The sequence below is a fragment of the Olea europaea genome, unplaced genomic scaffold (genome assembly GCF_002742605.1).
Source record: "Olea europaea var. sylvestris unplaced genomic scaffold, O_europaea_v1 scaffold701, whole genome shotgun sequence".
Classification (NCBI taxonomy): domain Eukaryota; kingdom Viridiplantae; phylum Streptophyta; class Magnoliopsida; order Lamiales; family Oleaceae; genus Olea; species Olea europaea.
The window spans coordinates 129267-150985 of NW_019265404.1; the positions used below are offsets into that span (position 1 = coordinate 129267).

Here is a 21719-nt window from a genome sequence, read left to right on the forward strand (position 1 = left end):
CATTTACTTTCTATAAGATCATTTTATTTTATATCTCAGCATTAATATTGTGTAAACCTGGCCTTAAAAAACATAAAGATTCTTTTATGAAAAATGTATTGATGTAATTAATCTAAAAAATTATTTTATTTAGTATTGTGAAATGAATAATACTATTTGCAGTTACTCACTGTTGTAGTCGCATACGTGACATACATGTGACTTTTAATAATTTGATATCTGCAACAAAAAAAAAATTAATATATCAAATCACAAATCTCCATGTAGAATGCTACGTAGGACAATTATTGAGTGAGCAATTATAAATTGCATTACTCATAAATGTATTAAATACTTAGTCTTTTTACAGTGATGATTTTATATTAATTAATGTCGAGTTAAGTTCATTTTATTGATATCAATAATTTTGTGTTAGTTAATATTAGCATGAAATATTAGAAAATCAACTAATGCGGGATAATCTAATTAGTACAAAAAAATTATTAATAAATTTGGTAAGTAGAAAACTTATGTCTTACATTGATTTTTCATATGCCTAATTTTGGGATTGTGGTTGATGCAAATAAAAAATTTAGGTATAATTTGCAAAAAAATAAAAATTTTGGAACCATACTTGCAATTATCCCTTTTTAATTTTGGTCATATTTACATTTCTAGGGGCCGTTTGAGTCCCATTATTTGTAGATTATAATGAGATGAATAGTATTTTTTTTGAAAAATAAGTAGTTGAAAAGTTTTTGATTTATGTGTAATTTTATTTTATTGAAGATTGTATTGTTAAAAGTAGGAGAGAGAAAATTTTAATTTAATATAATGAGAAATAATGGGGCTCAAACGGGAGCTAATGTCTAAAGTCTAAACTAACAAAATCGGATGATGAACCATGCTGCACGTACATCGGGATTGACATTCGGTGTACCGACCCCCTCACAATAGGGGGTCTACGATTTTTTAATTCTTCTTGAGCGTCCTTTTGTTGTGAGGAATCTGTACATCGAGATGTCAACCCTGATGTACAAATATCAAAATCCATCGGATGATAGGAGGGTGAATTGCAGTTCAAAACTTTCAGTCAATTTGAAAATATAGGAGATATTTGGCAATAGATCCATAAGTTGAGGGTATTATAATATTATTATGCTAATAAGCCTTCGCCTTTCGGCAAATATTGAGATGAAAGTGGAGCGTGAAAAGTGAAAACACGCGACATACACTTTCCTACTTATTCACGCGCCGAAAAATTCCATGCTGTAAAAAATAGAAAAGAAATCTGATTCAGTTTATGCATTTGGAACCCTAATAAAACTCAAACACAAAAGTACAAATTATTTATATCACTATGAGATCGAAAAGTGTAGGCTATAAATTTTCAATTGCGTATATATATAGTTATTATATATAATCACGCCGGCCCGCCCGCCCGCACACAAATCGAATAAAAGTGAAAAGGTTTGTGCGTTGAATTGGGCATTAATCAGATCTGACTTGCAAAGGTAAATAGCACTGATTACATACATCGATACCTTTGTGTGATTTCATCTTATTTATTAATTCCATTTTAATTAGTGAATTTTTAGGTTTTTTTTGTGGGAGTGGGGAGGGGATGGGGGTTGTTGCGGTGCAATAATTTTTTTGAAGTTTCATGGAAGAAAATTTGAAATCCGATTGGGTTAGGACGCAGAAAGCATTCGGGTCTTAGTGGATTTTCATGTAATTTCTGGTATATGTGCAGGGAGGCTGCAATTTTTTTATTTTATTTTAGATATATATAATTTTTTTTTTTAACCACACATTGCCTGTGGTGACTGTGGATTAGGATATTGTTGAACTAATTTTGGCCGTATGGAAATTTAGTGTCTGAGGAAAGAAAAAATGTGGAACTTTAAACTTTGCTCATTTTGTGATTTATACACTTCCATCTCAAAATATTCACAAGAATTGCACATTCGAGAGTTTCCAATGGGGGGCCCTTATGTTGCTGTAAAAGAACAGTCAGACAGTGTGCAGAAGCTTGTAGTCATCATTTCAATTTTCAAAGGAAAATTTTCTTCAGATTTGTCCAAAACCAACAAATCAGCTACAAAAGTTTGGGTTCCCCAAACTGCAACGCCTTAAGAAAAAGGAAAGAGAGGAGAAAATTTATAGTTATTTGTACATAGGTTGAAGTTACAAAACTGAATCATGCTAGCTTCACACTGTAGAGTTCACACTCCACATTCAAGTCATTATACTGCGTTACATTTCTGATTTCTGTGACGGGTGTAGACATTCCAAATATTTTGATTAAGATAATATGATGCTAATATCAGCGAAGACCTGCTTCCATTTAATCTGGTCTAGATCTTTGTTTCACGTGCAAATGGCTGGCTTTATTTTTAGTTGATCTCTTAAAGGTTAGTATTTAATAGCTGACTTGGTATCTGTTGTATCTGCCTGGTAATGTAGCATGCATGCATGCAGTGAAACATGATCTCGCTTTTTCATTAAAAGCTGATTATAGAAGTAATTTATCATCCATGAATTTATTCGTGAATCAATTAGATTAGAAGCATGATGGTGAAAGGTAGAACTGCACGACTACTTGTGCTTAATTTCGTTGCACTGGTGACGTGTTCCCTCTTCTACCCACCTCGGGAAGTATACACTCCTCTAAGCACTTCTACATAATTTGTGTTTTTTTGAACCATCTAATACTCTGGATCTACAAATGGATGTCTAGTTTTATTCCTTTTGGAAGCTCAGGACTAAGTCTAAATACATTCAAGTTAGTTGCCGCTTAAAATCATTTGTAGAATTTCAGATCAGCAACATCCTGACAATTTCTTCTGCAGAGCAGTTATATTTTGGGCCTAGCATACTGAAGAATGGCTGATGAAATATCAAGCTTTTGGGGTCCCGTTACATCAACACACGAGTGGTGTGAGCCAAATTATGTCTACTCTTCCTATATTGCCGAATTTTTCAACACGATCTCGAATGTCCCCAGCATTATTTTAGCACTCATTGGTCTTGTGGTTTCGTTGAGCCAACGTTTTGAGAAAAGATTTAGCATCCTTCACATATCTAACATGGCACTTGCTATTGGCAGCATGCTATATCACTCCTCATTGCAGCAGCTGTAAGTTTTTAGTGTATTTTCTCATCTATCTGTTTTGCTTGTGGAGTTTGCGATGTCAGGCTAAGTGGTATAAAGGGCTGACGGAGCTTTTATGGTTATTTACAATATAGATTTTGCTAAAAAAACTTGCTCGGTGGTCATAGCATATCATTTTGTGTATCAGAGTCTGCAAAGGAAGAAGAACAGACCAAGTCTAGAAATCTATAGTAATGTTCAAAGAAACAACTTCAATAACTCTTTAAACAATTGCAATGTATACTTAGAAAGAGAAGGAAAGCCAACAGCGGATTATTATGAAAACTCTACATGAATATAATCTCATTAAATCTAATTATGTGTAGAGACACCTTGTTTGAACCAAACCATTCAGTCTCTTTTTTCATTGGGGTTTTCCTTTTTATTTCCTTGTGATGATGGCTCCTGGATTTGGAACTTCTTCAAAGTTGTAATGGGTCTTGTTCTCAGGTTTATAAAGAGGACATCCATTACATGAAAACTAAGCCCTTGTTTGGTCTCCATTAAACCAAAAATACATTTTTTCAAAACTCATTTTCAACAACATATTTTTCAATAAAATATTATTACGTATAAACCCAAAATTTTTCTTTACTTTTTAACCACGCATTTTCTAAAAAATTACTATTCTAAAATACATTTTTCGCAAAACCTCATTAAAATGGAGCCAAAACAAGGGCTAGGTTGATTTTTATTTTATTTTTGGATTTAATGCATTTATCATTCATGTTTTCTTCTCTTGTCATCACCAAATGAAGATTAGAGTCAAAACCCTATATTTATATGCATCCTTGGTTTTAATGTATCTAAAATATCTTAAGTGAATGATTTGAGTTATTTAAAGACCCTAATCACAGACTTCATTTAATACTAAATGTTACGTAACAATTGCTATTTACAATATGTTACTGCGGTATTATATGACCTCTCCAAAGTTAGTTTATGAAACTCTTACCTGCTTTAAGCATTGGATCAATATTTTCGTTTGGATATTATATATCTGACAAAATTTATTAATTGTCTATAAGTGTCATATACTAGTTAGTCTTTTAGCTGCTTTTTCAAGGGCAACTTTTCCTCCTTTTTATTTTTATTTTTTATTGGCTTTATGTGGTTTGTGATTGATTGGGATAATTTTAGGAATTGACCCCTTAAGATTTCGATGACAACTGTTTCTAACTGCTTCTTAATATTCTGAAGTCAGCTCCATCCTAGTAGATTGATGATTTACATCGCTTGTTTGGCATTAGAATATCTTGGAATTTGTAGTTTGGCTAAATTAGTGCTGCAAGCTTTTCATAGAGTCTGACAGAGAAGTTCAAGTCTTGCATTCAGGCAAAATCAGACATAGTTTTGTTATTTCACTTTTTGAATTCGTTGAGGGAGCTTTCAATGAGAAAAGTCTCTTCTATTTGTTAAAGCTATTCACATACAGTAGTGTCAGTTATATATTTGGCCATTTAAACAAATGATGCAATGAAAGAATTTTATTTTTCAGGCAACAGCAAGGTGATGAAACACCTATGGTGTGGGAAATGCTCCTCTATATCTACATCCTGTACTCGCCAGACTGGCACTATCGAAGTACAATGCCCACCTTTTTGTTCCTCTATGGTGCGGCATTTGCTATTGCACACTCACAGCTCCGCTTTGATATTGGTTTTAAGGTGCATTACGTTGTGCTTTGTCTTCTTTGCATTCCTCGGGCATACAAATATTACATTCAAACAGAAGATAAATCGGCTAAGTGGCTTGCAAAGTTGTACGTGATCACTCTACTAGTTGGGAGTCTCGGTTGTTTAATTGACCGCTTCTTCTGCAACCACATCTCGCTCTGGTATGTCAATCCACAGGGTCATGCACTGTGGCATGTCTTGATGGGTTTTAACTCATACTTCGCAAATACATTCCTGATGTACTGCCGAGCTCAACAACGAGGATGGAACCCAAGAGTTAAGCACATGTTGGGTTATTTCCCTTATGTGAAGATTCAAAAACCAAAAGCCCAGTAGAAGTCAATGTTTGATAGCATTCAGCCTCACAAGGAAGCAGGTAAATTTCTTGCGTTGTTTGGTAAATGTGAGTGATCACATTCTTTTTGTTTTTGTTTTCTGTGTTTCATTCGCAGTCAGTGTAAATGATTACTGGGAATATTTTGATAGGTTAAGTAGTAGCAGTAGTTGAATTTTGACTGTTCCCCGTTGTATCATATTTATTTTTATACTTCAATAGGTGATTACATGAACTCAGTAATTGTTGAATTAAACTATCTTTGATTATCTTAAAAAATGTTTTTACACGGATCAGTTTTGCTGTGATGAAAAATAAGAAGACGACGAGTTTTACGAGCACACATTTATTATGTTGGTGACATTTTAAATTCAGTCTGCGGACCTGTTTGAATGCATGTTGTCAGCCTTATAAATATTTGTCAAGATAGTCTTTCACATAGAATTCAAATCAGCTACAGCATGCCAACTTTCTTGTCCTTTAGATCTGCGAGGATCACTGTAGCTTTGAGATTGAGTAAAAAGTTTGATTAGTCACCTAACTTCCCCTATGTCACGTTGTGGTCACTGAACTTCCTCTTGCGGCTGAACGGTCGCTGACCTTCCAAACGCACCACACCATCAAACACCTGGCGTCCCAGCCGTTTGTAACCGTCCCACATGGCTTGATGGCAGCCAACGTGGCAATTGGACGGCGTCAAACTCAGCCAACATGGACATGATTTCAAGCTACAAAACACGATCCTTCATTGAAAGAATCAAAATTCCCCATTGTCCCTAAATTCTGAACCCATTGCCTAAATCCATTCCCATCAGAACTCTCCCCCAATTCGATTTGCAGAGTGCCACCGCCTTCTAAGCGACCTGGAAAATGTATAATTGGATCTGCTGGCGGGATCTCTGAACCAAAGGCACGTCGAATTCAAGACAAAGAGCAGAAGGTTCAGCAAAATTTTGAGAATTTTTTTTTAACATCATACAGTTAAATAAAAAAAAAAACCATAGCTGATTCCTCCAATTTGTCTGCCATTTGCCAGCAATGCAATTTACAAATCTTTTGGCAGGTTACTCATAATTTGAAAAAATCATTGAAATCATTGTAAATCAAATATGCCAAATGATTTACCTCCATCTGCTCCATCAATACGTGCGAATCGTCACCCTTTCAAAAGTGGTCGGACTTCACTGATTGGAGGGACGGAGAAGCTCTCTCGCTCCTACCACCCCCGAGAAAGAGACAAGAATACGGCAACCCGTCGCTGTTCCCAACTCGATTTCTAGGGTTCATTTGAGGTTTGAGGAAATCAAGGGATTGAATCTTGAGTTTTGGGAGGGATTTCTAGGGTTTGTTTCCAGCTTGGAAGATTGGGGCTCCTTGATTTGAAGGTGGGTTTGTAATTTTTTGGGTGAAATAGTTGTTTTGTTGGGACACAACTCTTCACGTGGCAACGTTATGACGTCGTCTCTTGCCACGCTGGACTCTGTCTTGCCACCTGGGAAGCAAATCAAACGGGTGAATGTACAGTGATGGATGGACTTGGTTTTGAGCAAGTTGAGTGACCATTCGTGGTAAAAAGAAAGCTCGGTGGCTATAACATGAGAGTAAGCAAAGTTCACTGAGTGTTCAAACTTTTTACTCCTTCGAGATCTCGTCGCTTTAATTTTTTTTAACGTGAAGAGATGCGGAAGTCTATCTATAGTCATACCATTGGGATCAAACTAATTTTATGATTGTGAAGATGTTAAAATTTAATAGAGGTGTAGTAAAAAATAAAATAAAAAATTCTTATTTTGACTTAATTATCCTTGTAGCAAGTGGTATCGAGGTGCTACAGTATGCACCACTCCAATATAATTAATTAATAAAGTACGTCCAGTTCAAGGTATATCTAACTTCTATTAAAAACATTAACAGGTTGCCACTGTTGATGAAACAGTAAATGAATTGCAATTTACTGTAGAAGAGAAAAAAAAATGACATTATTTTTGTCTATATATTTTTCCTACTTTTTGCTGTCGAATTTCTTTTTTTCCTTCTTTCTTTCTCTTTTTTAGCACACGTCCATCTTGATTTTTGCTCCTTATTTTCAGCGACCATACTAGCCAACCATACTCCTTATTTTCAGCTACAACAATTTCTAAAGAGTAGAATTGATGAAATATAGTCTAATATTCAAAGATTCACGAAAGGTTGCGTACTAAGGTAACAAAATAGTTCCATAGATAGAAACTAGCTTTATTGTTTAATTACGTGCCAAAATGATACACAAAACACCCACCCAGTTAAAATCAATATAATAACAAATAAAGGGAAACTTTCAATCCTATCAACCAAATTTCTTTTCAATCTCATATAGTTCATATAATTTTGCACATAGAATTGATCATTTACTTGGGAATAATTCTTTTTTCTTTTACTGTTGATTTGTTAAAGCTTACTAAAAAAACACATTGAAGGGTCTTAGAAAATCATAAATGTTCTAAAGGACAAAAAGGCGGCTCAATTGTGATTTGTAGCATGGGAGTAAGTAAGAGGACAATGGCAAAATCTGGTATATTACATATACGTCGATTTATAATTTGTAAACCATCTCTCCGCACAGTGCGTAGAGTTTGGTTTTTCTCTCTGCACTGTGCGGAGAGAGTGCCATATTTGCACCTTACCGTATTTGCACCTTACCATATATGCAGCATACCATTTATATTGTCTACCGTATTTGCAACTTACCGTATATGCTGCCTACCGTATACCTACATCTATAGAGGTTGCTACCATATACCTACATCTACAGAGGTTGATTTTCTTCGATGCATATTTGATGGAGGAAATAAAAGTCAAATAATGTAGAAATTCTACATATAATCTCCATTTTATCGCTACATAATCCTGTTATTTTTGAAAAAAATGTTGCTGATTGATTTAAGAATAGGCGAGCTTGTGAAAGAAAGACAAAACAGACGTGCATTAAGAATCCTCAACTGAAAAATCTGATGAATGAAATGCAACCTCATTCTGCAGTTCATTCTGATGGACGTTTAAAGACCTTCAGTTTATCAGGTTGATATTTAGTAGCGTTTATTGTTGTTGCTAGAATCGGTTTGGACTGTTCGCAGAGTTTGTCCAAACTCTCCTAACAGTTTGGAGAGTTCGAGAATTTGGCTTATTTGGAGAGTTTGGAGAATTCTCCAAATTGTTTGGAGAGTCTTAAGAATTTTGGCCAAACTCTCCAAACTTTTTGGAGAGTTTGATACAAATGGATTAAAAAATTACAAAAATCTATGACTTTCCAAACTGTTTGGAGAGTTTGATACTAATGGATTAAAAAAAAAAATATATATATATATATATATATGCCTCTCCAAGTTGTTTTGGAGAGTTTGGAGCTCTCCAAACTGTTTGGAGAGTTTGGAGCTCAGTTTGGATCCGAACTCTCCAAACAGTTTGGAGAGTGGAGCAACTTTGCACAGTGCAGAGCAACTCCACACTTTGCGTATGCACACTTCGCAGCAATTTCTTTTTTTGCTAGCATCTACAATAAAATTAGCAAAACGAAATACTCGATTTGGACTGCTCGGAGAGTTTGTCCAAACTCTGTAAACAGTTCGGAGAGCTCGAGACTTTGGCCAAACTCTCCAAACTATTAAGAGAGTTTAGAGAATTCTCCAAACTATTCAGAGAGTTTAGAGAATTCTCCAAACTGTTTGGAGAGTTTGTCCAAACTCTACAAACTGTTTGCGGAGTTTGGAGAATATAGTATTTACTTATTTATTATTATTATTATTATTATTATTATTATTATTATTATTATTATTATTATTATTATTATTATTATTTATAGTAGAGAGTTTGGAGAACATCGTATTATTATTATTATTATTATTATTATTATTATTATTATTATTATTATTATTACAATAGAGAGTTTGTCCAAACTCTCCAAACCAACTCTCCGGAGAGTTTGGAAAACATCGTAATTTTATTTTTTTTAAACCATAAACTCATTTTGAAAATGGTGGAAGCCAAACTCTCCGTAGAGTTTGGAGAAGATACTAATTTTTTTTCTTTTACATTAAACTCTATTTTGAAAATGGTGTGGAAAGGGAGGCCATTCTTACCCATTTCACTTAGGGGAGCAGGGGAAATGGGATGCCATGAAGAATATTTTTGAGAATTTGAAAAGCAGACATTAGAGTGTTGCAATTTATGCCGTTTTGGTCGATATATATGGGCATTATCGGAAATTCCAAAATGCTAAACATTACATAAGCACATTATGAAACTTGCAATTTCATCAAATTTAAATTGCACACTTGGGGTATGTACACTGGCTAAGAAGATAAAAATCAAAAGTTCCTTCTTACTTTATCACTTGATCACAGTTGAGTTAGGTTGAGTTTGAGTTATGACAACTCATCATAAATTATAGTAAGTCAATCAACCTCTACGAGATGGGGTGATTTATCCTGGTTGCTAGAATGAGATTTTGGTTTGACATACAATGTGATACATGGGGACGACGTAACAAATTTGAACAGCGGAATAATACTTGACCAAAGTGGAGTTTTTACTATAAAAAAAATCATCTACATAGATTAGAATGTTTCAAAGGATGACAGTTGAAAGTCAAAAATATAGTTTAGATTTCTTTAATAATTCCCAAAGCTACTAGAAAAATTAATGCAGACATTTAGTTTAGGTGGATTCTTGTAATTAAGTTTCAGTGAAAGAGGTCTAATAAATTTACAATTTATTATTATTATTACAAATAGCATAAAAAAATCTTTTTTATCTTCAACAAAAAAAACACATTTAAAAATTAGCAATTTCATAATCACCCATCTTTTTAAATTCTCGGAAATACAATTATAAAAAAGAAAATAATATTTTACAAAAATCAATATCTACAAATACGGTATCTAAAGACAATATGTGCAAATATGGTATATTGTAAAAACGGTATGATACAAATACGTTATGCTGTAAATACGGTATAATGCAAATATGATTTGTTGCATATATGGTAAGCTGCAAATGCGGTATGTTGCATATACGGTATTTAAAGTGCATATACGGTATGTACAAAAATCAATATCTGTCAAATACGGTATCTAAAGACAATATATGCAAATACGGTATGCTGCATATACGATATGATGCAAATACGGTATACTGTAAATACGGTATGCTGCATATACGATAAGTTATAAACACATGCGTAAATACGGTATGTTGCATATATGGTATGTAAAATGCATATACGGCATGAATGAATCCAGTTTCGTCCAATAAATTTCAATACTGTATATGTTGTCTACCTTATTTGCAGCTTACCGTATATGCTGCCTACCGTATTTGCAGCTTACCGTATATGCAGATAATTTATCGTATTTGCAGCTTACTGTATATGCTACCTACCATATTTGCAGCTTACCGTATATACCGATTTTTGCACTTACAAATACCGAGAATGCAGTACATCATACATTCACTTACCAAACCGAATGTCAGAAAAAAAATTTAGATTTTTATTTTTTCAATATAAGCATAAAATAAATATTAAAATATATGAAGGACAAAATATAAAACGCATATGAATATTCAAGTCGATTTATAACTTTTTATTCAATCTTCAATTTTTCAATATTGAATTACACAAAATTTAGAAATATAATATTAACATTCAACTCAATCATATCAACACTATTAAAGAATACAGACAAAATAGTTTGTATAATCTCGTATATTTTTTATTCAAGCATAAAATATGCAAGCATATTTTTTCTAGATAACATAATACTGTTACAATTGTAAAAATAATTTGCAATCCTTTTTTTATATCATGAAAATATTTCTAGATAATACTTCAAAGACTTTCCAAAAAATTAAAATTCATACGCTAATAAAAATACGATAAATACAAAATTCGTGCAACCCACGTGACAGTGACTACTAAATTGATAAAAGCGATAGATATAGCTCTGGTTTGATACCCATTATTTTGGGAATAATGTATTTTAGAATAGTGAATCTTGCTAGAATGTGTGGTTAGAAAATATGGAAAAATTTTGAATTTACAAGTTAAATTATTTTATGAGAGAATCGAGAATGTATGGTTGAAAATAAGTTTTGAGAATAATGGAGATCAAATAAGGGCATAATATAATTTTAAGAAATTAATACATGTATATATGTAATGTTGAAATTATGTTGTCATATTAAGAGTCTAATTTTTTATTTTTATTTTCATTAATGTTGTTTTCCAATATAAATTCTAAAAAAACATTGTATATAACACATTCCACGCAATCTTCAACCAATTCAAGTGATACATTTCCTTCTTCCTCTTGAAAATCCATGCCACCCAAAGTTAATACACGAACGACCAAGAAGAAGCATTGTTGACCAAATGCAAAATGTTCAAAGAAGTCTGCACTCTATGAATGGTTTGTATGGCATCAAAAGCTTGTCAATATGAGTGGTGGATCGCTAAAAGAGAGGGAAAATATTTTTCTAAGGCAACTCTATCCCGATGCTGCCTCATTTGAATTTAATGGATGGTTGGAAAAGTTCAAACAATGACTTGCAATTCATTCCTTCAACCATTTTCGGAGAGCATGCTGACAATCGCAAGTTCAAAGATCCGCAACAACTCTAAAGAATAAATCATTGTACCAAACAACTTTAGATGAATATTTTACTTTGTGTTAAACCTTTAACATAACGTAGCATTTACGTTTTTTTTAAATAAATAGATCAGTATTGCTATGTGAAGGCAAGTTCTTTTAAGGTGGGACCTAAAAACTTAATTGAGTTTATTCTTACTTGCCCAAATTGGTCATATTTTGCATAATAAATGGAAAAATTATATTGACACTCCACGTAACACCCAAAAAGATGCATCAAATTTCTTGCATTCTATGATTTGGTGATATGTTTTTGACTAATAATATAGAGATTTATTGAGTTTGTAAACAAATTGGGTGTTTGTCTTGTTATATAAGGCCCTCTAGTTATATTATATACAAAAATATGCTTCTATATCTAACTCGATTACAAAGAAAGTTGCACACACATCAAGTTGCTCCAATTCTAAATCAACAAAAAAGGATTTTTCCACATAGACGTTGGTTTTACCAGCAAAGAGAAGATCCAAATAAATTTATATCGTATAACTGTACATTTGTCACCTGTCTTTTAGAGAGTACAGACTATACTAATCATAATAATGAACCACAAATCTATAACAAATGAAAAATGAACCTGAAAATGCAATGCTGCTACAAATTCTGTTGGCTGTTTCGCCATATACAAAATCTTTGTCAATATCACCAAACATATTTGCAGTAAGTTGACCAATGTTTTCTTCATCCACATCAAGACAATCTCAGTGTTGCTGTATGTGCTTACCCAACTGGAAAACATCTGAGTAAGCGGCTCACGGTATATGGTATATTGACATCAGGGGAGCCCCAAAATTGTAATTACCCAAAAGGGGGCAAAAAATTAAGTTATCTAAACAAAGCGCGACTGCTAACTTTAAATTACCAGCCTAGACAAATCTGGCTGCATTTTTCGTATAGCGACCCTGGTCATATTGCTGCACCATAGCAGCACGCTTTAATCCAAGGGCCAAATATACGAGGAAGCGCTTCTTGTTAATAGTAGTGGATCATAACACAGTCCTTGGCAGACAACTCCAGCTATTTTGGCACCACCATCGCTAACCTTAGATTACCAAGCTTGCAGAGTCTTGCTGGATTTTTATATACTGTAATCTTTGCCATCTTGTTACCGGATAAAATCACATGAGCTATGCTAAAAGATTCACCTTTCTCAACTGCAAATTGCCACTCTCTCATTGATATAACAAACCAATTCTTTCTTGCTGATTTGGTTGCTTTGACTTCAATGTATTCCCTATTTTCATCACCACCTATAGTAATGTCATAGGGTAGCCCAGTCTCATTAGCTTTATTGACCCATTTCACAGACATTCCATCGACTTTCTCGGTAAAATATTTGAAAGCTACAGATTCTCCAAGTCTCCCTGTAAACAATGCCTGTTGTGCATTGGCGGCGTTTACATATAAGTGATCTCTCTCGATAGAATTTGATGAACCAAAATTTAAGTTATCGACGAGATCAACAGAATCAAGTGCCACATTCATATCAGAATCATTCGTGTTGCTTGCCAAATTAAACTGACTTTCTGAAATCTCAGCATCTGGTGAAGCTGCTGGAATGATTACAATTGGATCACTGTCTATAATCGATTCACTGCCAACCTCAACCACCGATTTTTCAAGATTTTCTGTGACACCATCCCTCTTTGTAGTTTGCTGCAGGCTGCTGCCAGCCGATGTATTGAATCCAAATGTACGACAGGCAGAATCAAAACCAGGTGCAGTTTTCCAATCAGCAGGTGGCCAATTTGAGTTGATGCCCGGTCTCCTCTGGAACACCGTAGGGTTTTGTTCCTCTGTCCTCTTTGAAACAGAATTTTCCACTAGTGTTGCATTGTTCTCCACTGAAAGGGACCACTCAAGTTCATCGGGAGGGAGTTTTGGCACCTTTTGGCTGTTCAAAATGAAGAACTCTATTTGCTCCTCGGTTGAACCTGATTCTGTCATGGTTGTGATCATGTGAAGAAAATTTGCAAAGTGCAATTCAGGAGTTCCATCGTATAGTAAGCGAGAAAGTTCCATGAATATTGAGTGGGAATCAGATTCTTGACTGCAGTATAGGATGTTGTCCTGCAAAAATTTATCAGAAGGAAAAGGTTATTGATCAAACCAAAGTGGACTTCATGGTAACATTGTCTTTGAACCATGTTGGCCTATGCAATCACCGTTAAGTAATATACCATCGTGAAGGAGAAGCTCAAAAGGAAATAAACCACCAGCAGCTACTTTTACAAGATTTTATGCTCTGAGAAAGATGATGCAAAATAATTGATCCAAAAAATTATGCAACATGAAGTGATATCACAAGGTCGCAATTGACCTTTGCCAGGCCACTATTAGAACTTCAAAGAGAAAAAGGAAACAATGCCAAGGATATAGTAAGGCACGGATATAGTAAGTATTATGTACCTGTAAAAGGCAACTACATTCATATCTTTTCTTTGATGTAATCTCGCACTTCATAACGTTACGGCAAAACAACTTTTCAACAGCAACAATCTGCAAACGCCTCAGATCTTCAAAATTAGACTGCTTCAGTTGAAAAAATTTATCTGGATGCGCATTCAAGATGTAGCGTTGAGCATAAGGAAGAGCCCAATTCACCAGAGAAAATATGAAACTACAGTCCGCTGGACCATAATATATTGCCTCGCGAGTTACAATCTACAAATACGCAATCATAATCAAGAAAACTGTGAATAATTCAAGCGTAGGTGTCACAACGGACAAGAACATAATAAAGTTCAAGAGTAAGAAGTTAAATGCATAAATCATGACTGACTTGAACATCATATAGAAACTTACAAAACTTTCTATAATGAATGCTATAATCTTGTTAAAATTTAACTACACAGATGCATTTTTAGTTACGTTGCATAAGTGAAAAGATGTCAATAAAACATAACCTTCTAGTTTTTGCATATTGCAAAAAAAATTCTAATGCAAAGATTTTATCCTGGGATTAGATGTAAAATTGCAGACCAACTACAGAAGAAAGTTCCATACAGATCTATCAAAGAAATAATGCAGCCCATCTGACCGTTATAATAACTTAGGAGTTCAAATTACACAGTATATTAATTCTTGAGTGATCATATGAGAAAAAAGATGTCCAGTATAGAAATTTGTTGTACTTATCGCCACACAACTGCCTGTCAAAAAATAACAATATCCAGATAGGTGGAACCACCGCTTGTTCTCTCACCTCCAATCAGAAACATGTACATACAGAAAAGAAACACAAATACAAGCAAACAGAGCAAGGAGAGAGTGTTCTAATTTTACACTATTCATATTAAGATTAAACATCATGATGGGGGAGGGGGAGGGAACCTTTGAAAGAGCAGGAATCCCTAGTCTGTTCATAATGATTAAGATCTTTGCTTGAAGCATTGCATGTTCTTCATCAGGAAATTCCCCAAAGTACAGGAAGTTGACACCTTCAAGATGCTTGAATTCCCTTCCTAAATCATCATCATCACACCAGCAGACAAGACCAAATGATGGGTGTAGAGAAACCCATTTATCTTGTCTAGTGGGAAGCACAGCATATTCCTTTTTCAGAAGACTATCTTGCAGGTATTCAACATCTTCCAAACTCATCGATCCAGATTTTATTGCATCACCCCATTGTAAGAAAACCTGGAAAACCTGTAGTAAATAAAAGAATACTCAAATAATATTCATGAGTAAGGTAGCAAGGATTGAGATGATGTCAATTCCAGTTTATATTTCTTACTGTCTTTGCAGCCTGATGAGGTAAAGCAATGGTAGATAACTGAAGCAAAATCTCGAGGTAGCTAAGGAAAGGAGGAATCTCGTCCACTCCACACTCATTTACAAAGAAGTCATGAAGGTTAGGATAAAAATTACGTAGCATTTTTCTCAAGGAACTTGCAATATCTGAAACACGGTCCTGATCATTCAACTCCATTTGGTCCATGGAACCAGTGCTATCGTACCAATATACTTCCTGAGGTGATAAAAAGGCACCAGGTATTGCATCCTCACGTGAAGAGTCGGATGCACATGGAACAAAAATAAAAGGTCCAGAATGTAATTCCTCCACTATTTTCTGCTTTGAAGTAGACATTTCTTTCCAGATGAATGTGTAAAAATCTGACATTTGAGAGACGCTGAATGACAAAGTCAAATATCACTTGAATAAGCATGTCATTTCAGGGAAGAAAAAAAAAGGGAATCAGAGTAATCTCAAGGATGAGAAATGATATATGAATAGAAAAGGTACGGAGATATTAAAAAAATAAAAAATAAAATAAAAATCAATATAGCATAGAGAGTTTGGTTTGCTTTGAAACAATATCAATCATTCATGGTAGGATAGCATTCTCAAAAAAATAAAAAAAGAAGAATCCATAATTTCTGATTACGGTGTCATTTCGAAAAATGTGGAAGTAGTAAAACAAAAAATGACCAAGCTGACATCAATACCACCCCTCTGCCCTTCCATCCACCCCCTACAACCAACCCACCCACCCAGAAGAAATGTAAACATAAATAAAGGGAAAGAGGTAGTAAATCAAAGATAGTCTTAGTTAATCACTTAATCTAACAGATTACAGTGTGAGTTCAATATCAGGAAGAGGTAAAGCTTTGCAAAAGAGTATACTTCTTTTCTCAGCACATTTTCTGACATGCCCCACATGGAAGAGATAAGGGATGAAGTTTCCCCCACTGTTTAAAGTTTCCAAAATGACTATCGGATACAAAGCAAATAAACACGTTTCAATTTATCCTAGTACGCCGGAACTGGGAAGAAAAAGCAATCTTAATACATCAAATATGTCAAATAAGCATACCTAGCCTTGAAAGATATGTCAGGTCTTCTCCAAAGTTTTAGAATAGATAAAGCATCATCAAGAGTAACTTGAGTTTTTAGACCAATATCATCTACCAACTTTCTGCTCCTCACCTGTTTCAAGTTGAAACAATGTACTTTTCTTTAGTTTATTTGCAAAATACATTCATAACATGTAAAAAAGATGATAACACTGAATTCATCTTTTGGTAATCAATCTTGGAGAAGAACTACTTTTTTCGAGAAAAAATAAATAATTGGGCCAGTGACGCAGTGAACATTCATTTATGGAGCACTTTAGGGGAGCATATCATATGGAAAACATACATAGGCATGGATGAGAAGATTGTAAATCACAATCTTATGGGCCCCGATGATGCTTTGCATCAGAGAGGCGGAAAAATGATAGACGATGTCAAATCCAACACTGTCATACACATTATAATAGATGGAAAAAAGTGCAAACAAAAGCCTCATGGTAAAAGGCAAACACGATTTTATAATGCCGCAGTAGAAACATCTCGGACATAATACACACGAAAATTAAAACACCTTAACAATATCATAGAAATATATCATAGTTGTATTATGAGCATGTTGTTTCTCCCTTGCAAGCTTTGCTAAGAGATACATTCAGCTGTTTCTACGGTAGATTTAAGCCTGGAATAAGTAAAATATTCAGTTCAAACGTAGCAAAATGCTAAAACAATAAATCACTATATTTTTGGTTGCACTGAGTACAAGATTGGGGAAATGATAAGAGCACAGAAAAAAAATAATGAGACTAAACAGGGGTTGTTGAGCCTATTGAATTTAACTCTTAGAAAAAGAATATTTCTATAAATCCTTTTTTACCAGCTGTAACTCTGATATCAATTCATTATGTGACTCAAATGGAACATAAAATAACTCTCAAGTATATGCGCACGTGTGTGTGTGTGTGTGTGTAGAGAGAGAGAGAGAGAGAGTAATTTCTGAAGGATAGCAATGAGAAGCAGGTAAAAACCTAAATGCAGACTAGTAACTTCAAAAGTATATATTAGAACTGAGAAGAAGTGTGAAATTTTTCTAAGACAATGGTGAAATATATAACCCAGAGATATGAAACTGAAACTAACCTTCGGAATGGCATAAGGGCCGCTAACGCCCAGAACCGAGTTAACTGCTATGCAGTCGTGGAATAAATCTTTAGGAAAATGAAGTTCATTATCTATACTAGACACCATCCACGAAGCATCTTGGAGGACGCATATAAGTGATGATTTGAATGGTTTGCTTTCACCAGTGGAATCAATGCAATAACCGGAAACCTTATCACTAAAATAGTCATCCCATAATGTATCGAGCACCTCCAAGAAGTACTTGCACTTTTCCTGATTGCCTCTCGAAGACAGTTTTGATAGCAAATGAAACAACTCTTCAGATTCCCAATTTTTGGCCTCTGACCTTGTTGAAAATGCGTCTCCATTCCACATTGTAGTCTTCATTGCATCGTGAGGCATACCAGAAATACACTTCTCAACTTGAACTATTTTCACAAAATCTGTTACTCCTATTTCTAGTAAGAAATTTCTCCACTTCAACATTCCACCAGATAGTAATTTGGTAATTGGATGCGTCAAATAGGCCGCGTCAATTTCGTGCCATTTCACATCAAGGCCAGTAATTAGTTGATTTACATCAACAGGATTTCCAAAGGTTCTACTAAAATGGATTGGAACCTCACTAAGTCGTTTATAGCCATAATTTGTTAAGATCAGAGCCTTATCACGTAACTCTGAAACAATGTCCCCCCTTTCTGAGCTACAGGTAGTACAACCTGATTGTAGGTGGAACATTACGAAAGAGAGGTACTCTGTCATCAGTTCTTCCTGTACCAATCCACTTCCACCACCAGAGAGAGCTGGTAGGATGTGAACCTTCACAATTTCATGATCAGATAACTGCTGAACACCAACTCTATAAAGCAACCTTGTAACATTCTCCACTATGGACGTGTCAGAGGATGAGTTCTCAACAGAAGCAGCTGCAGAAATGAGGTTGGGACTCACAATCCGCAGCCTATCATACAGTTTAGGGAAAACCTTGAAAACGGATTCATCATTGATCCCTAGACTTGCTACATCAGAATGAAACCAAATGGTGCCTTCTTCCACTGTACCATATTTACCACTTGAAAGAGGGATAAATGGGGCTTTCCGAAGTTCATAGGTGATATCCGATCCAGTCCCACGACTGGAGGGACTTTGACCGGAAGAATGGGATGACAACACATAAATGGCACTGAGGCAAGAAGATAACCAACTGAAGCCCATTGATTTCAGACCATTATTTGAACAGCACAATGAAATAATAACCTTAAGTAAAATTTTGGGTCCATAATCTTCTACACCTAAAGCCACTGCTAACGTATCAGATAAAACTATATCTTTATTCAAGTAACCAAGGCCAAGATGCTCATGAAGTAAATTATCTGGTAATAGAGAACGAGCTTGGTCAGTCCAATTTCTCAGAACCCTGCAAGGAGGAACCCATTCTTTCTCATCACCTTCCAGCAGTAAGCAATTTGACAAGCGCAATTTAGAAAGTATCATCCGTGGAAGGCTAGCGAAAAACCCATGGACTTCCCCCAAAAGTGGAATATAACTCATAAATGCTGCAACAGCCTTTCCAGGGCTCTCTTCAAAACAAGGAAGATCACAAAAAGATCTCTCTGCACCAACAAACAAGCCTGGGAATTCAGAGAGTAACCACTGGTTCCATGGACTATTTCCATCAACTTCTTCCCTTGATGAAGGCAATATAAAATCACCTTGGAGAATAAACTTAAGACCATATGTTCTAAGAGGAAGAAAGGCAAAAACAGGCTGCTGGTTAAGAATTGGAACCAATTCTCGGTCAACTGTTTCCTGCAATGTAAATGCTATCGAGATTTCTGTTGTTTGTACATCAGGACGAATGACATGAGCCTGCAATTTCTGAGATGCTACTAACCAAGTCATTTTCTCATTCCCTATTGCAACTTTTATAATCCCATCACTTATAACTTCTTTCCTCATAACAATTAATGAATCATCAAGTGTGTTTCTGAACTTAATGCACTGAAGACGATGAAGAAAAAGTAGCAAAGATGGATGAAGATCTGAGAACATAGATAAGATGTTATTCATGGAAATGCCTTCAGACAGGTTCAATCTAAAAGGAAGTACTATGCATGTGTTCCAAGAGTTACGATTCAGTTCATCAGTATCACCAGAAGCCAATCTCGTATACAAGTCAATGTTACAGGGAGGAACAATTGTGGGCAAAACAAAACCAATCTGGCCTTCAGTTATATCAAATTTAAGATGAAATCCATTGGAGTGTATTTCTGGAGCATCAGTAACCTGGGGACAAGGAAGAGGAAAAAAAAAATTACATAATTGTAATTTGGTGAAACTTTCATCCAGTGTTAGAACACAAGTAATGATTCATTAGTACTAAAGTAGAAATAGCTCTACTGTCAACTCTTCCTTCTCTAAGGAAGTAGTAAGAAGATCAGAGTTAGTTTCAGTAGTAATGTTAATTCAGTAACTGTATCATAGCCATAGTTCATAGTTCAAAACAAACCACAGCAAATCAAGGAAATTACATTACAAAAACAAGAACTTAAGCAACTCATGTCTTCAATTCATCACAGTGTCGCCAAGAATTCAATCTCCTCTCGACGTAGACCATGTACAATAAAAAGGAAAGCAAAATCTGTCCTTTCATACTATTGTTTATTTGAAACGTGTCACCTTGAACTTTCAATTGTATTACCAAACCCTTAACATTTTGAGTGAGTGTAATCAAACCATACGATCAGCACCAACCGAATAATTTACAGACTCGCTCATGTCTCCCACAACTGACATGTTACATGATATTCCAAAAAGTTCTCCACACAGTAAAAGATTAATCTAGCCATACAAGGTATCACACAGAAATGTCCAAACAATGCAAGTCATCTTTTCCTTAATTTAACCTCAATTTGTGTCACCTCTACTTATTGGTCTAAATCTTAATCCATTCTAGTATAACCACACAAACACCAATATTTTCAAGTTTTCTATATTCATTTTATACTCATCTTATCCTTTTAACGGTCTAAACACCAAGTACATTAAAGCATAATTGGTTGAGTAACAATTCAAGCAAAGTTACCTTTTAACCATTTTTCTTTACAACAAACAATATACCTATCTGATTACCAGTAAAGGCAAATTAAAAAAGACAACAAACATATCTAAAACTGATGCACCAAACAGGCAACGAGCACAAGTAGCCAGAATAGCACATCATGCATACTTTTGGATATGCAACAGAAGTGAAATATTTGACCAAGGCTCCCGAGAATCTTATCAGTTAATAACCACGAAGTGCAGAAACACAAAAAAGTAAGATTTTGGGAAGAATTGTTCAAAAAGACAATAAATGTGTACATTGTGCACATACAGAGTCTCAGACGCAAAAGGACTTTATTATCAATAATGTAGTAAATCCATAGCTCCTCAATTTTTACACCAAAAGCCCTATAACCACAACCAATATATTTTTACTCCTCCCATTGCGTAATATTTTTCCTTACTATACGTGGAAAGGTAGGGTTCAGGCCTAGAAAAACCATAACCAATATGTACACAGTCCTCCACTGTTCTTCTGTAGTTTCTAATCTTTAAGTTGTCATTTGTAATAATTCTGAATCAGTATGTTAAAGCTACAGCCTTCACAAAAAGAATTCCTGAAAATAGTCCACGGTACCATACCATGAAAGGTGATGCTCAAGGTTAATGTAGCATAATAGTCTCATTACGATGTTTAAATGGTTTGGGAAGACGCACTTTTTCCCAACTAAAAGCTTGTTTGGGAAGTGTTTATAAACTGTTAAATTATAAATAGATAGAAATGAGTGGTGAATAAATGGGTATCAATTATAAACAGTTTATGAACATTAGAAAAGCATGGGCAAATACTCTTCCATCAATGTGATCCAGTAAACAATAGAAATGCTGGTTCATGCTCATCTTTTCCTACTCGTAAAATTGAACCACTA

General features: G+C 34.8%; 2 protein-coding genes and 1 long non-coding RNA gene across 4 annotated transcripts in view; 1 reads left to right on the top strand and 2 right to left on the bottom strand.

The window, feature by feature from the left end:
* Nucleotides 1-1170: 1170 nt before the first annotated feature.
* LOC111390632 (alkaline ceramidase-like) lies at nt 1171-5439 on the top strand. Of its 2 annotated transcripts, none has more exons than XM_023015697.1 (3): nt 1171-1493; nt 2837-3118; nt 4632-5439. In XM_023015697.1, exons 2-3 carry the CDS (start codon nt 2865-2867, stop codon nt 5143-5145), a joined length of 768 nt encoding a protein of 255 aa, XP_022871465.1. In that variant the 5' UTR covers nt 1171-1493; nt 2837-2864; the 3' UTR covers nt 5146-5439. The 2 variants fall into 2 exon arrangements, with proteins under 2 accessions (XP_022871465.1, XP_022871464.1); XM_023015696.1 differs by having other exon boundaries at nt 1228-1493; nt 2832-3118.
* Nucleotides 5440-5558: 119 nt separating this feature from the next.
* On the bottom strand, nt 5559-6852 carry LOC111390633. Its single transcript, XR_002701947.1, has 2 exons — nt 6269-6852; nt 5559-6042 (listed from the first exon to the last, which is right to left on the bottom strand). It is a non-coding gene; the product is annotated as an uncharacterized LOC111390633 (long non-coding RNA).
* Nucleotides 6853-12271: 5419 nt separating this feature from the next.
* Nucleotides 12272-21719, bottom strand: part of LOC111390643 — a 26891-nt gene continuing 17443 nt past the window's right edge. The window contains exons 12-21 of the mRNA XM_023015706.1: nt 21260-21364; nt 21122-21198; nt 20878-20918; nt 20482-20586; nt 17764-20115; nt 16647-16759; nt 15566-15962; nt 15160-15477; nt 14236-14490; nt 12272-13896 (exon numbers count right to left, since the gene is read on the bottom strand). Of these exons, the coding sequence (XP_022871474.1) occupies nt 12844-13896; nt 14236-14490; nt 15160-15477; nt 15566-15962; nt 16647-16759; nt 17764-20115; nt 20482-20586; nt 20878-20918; nt 21122-21198; nt 21260-21364 (4816 nt within the window). The 3' untranslated portion in view covers nt 12272-12843. The remainder of the gene's footprint in view (nt 13897-14235; nt 14491-15159; nt 15478-15565; nt 15963-16646; nt 16760-17763; nt 20116-20481; nt 20587-20877; nt 20919-21121; nt 21199-21259; nt 21365-21719) is intronic.

What these genes read in the sequence shown, in the direction of transcription:
- LOC111390632 (XM_023015697.1), top strand. Translation starts at nt 2,865, where the DNA reads ATGGCTGATGAAATATCAAGCTTTTGGGGTCCCGTTACATCAACACAC. An exon ending in CACTCCTCATTGCAGCAGCT is followed by an intron (nt 3,119 to 4,631) that starts GTAAGTTTTTAG and finishes TTTATTTTTCAG; the next exon opens with GCAACAGCAAGGTGATGAAA.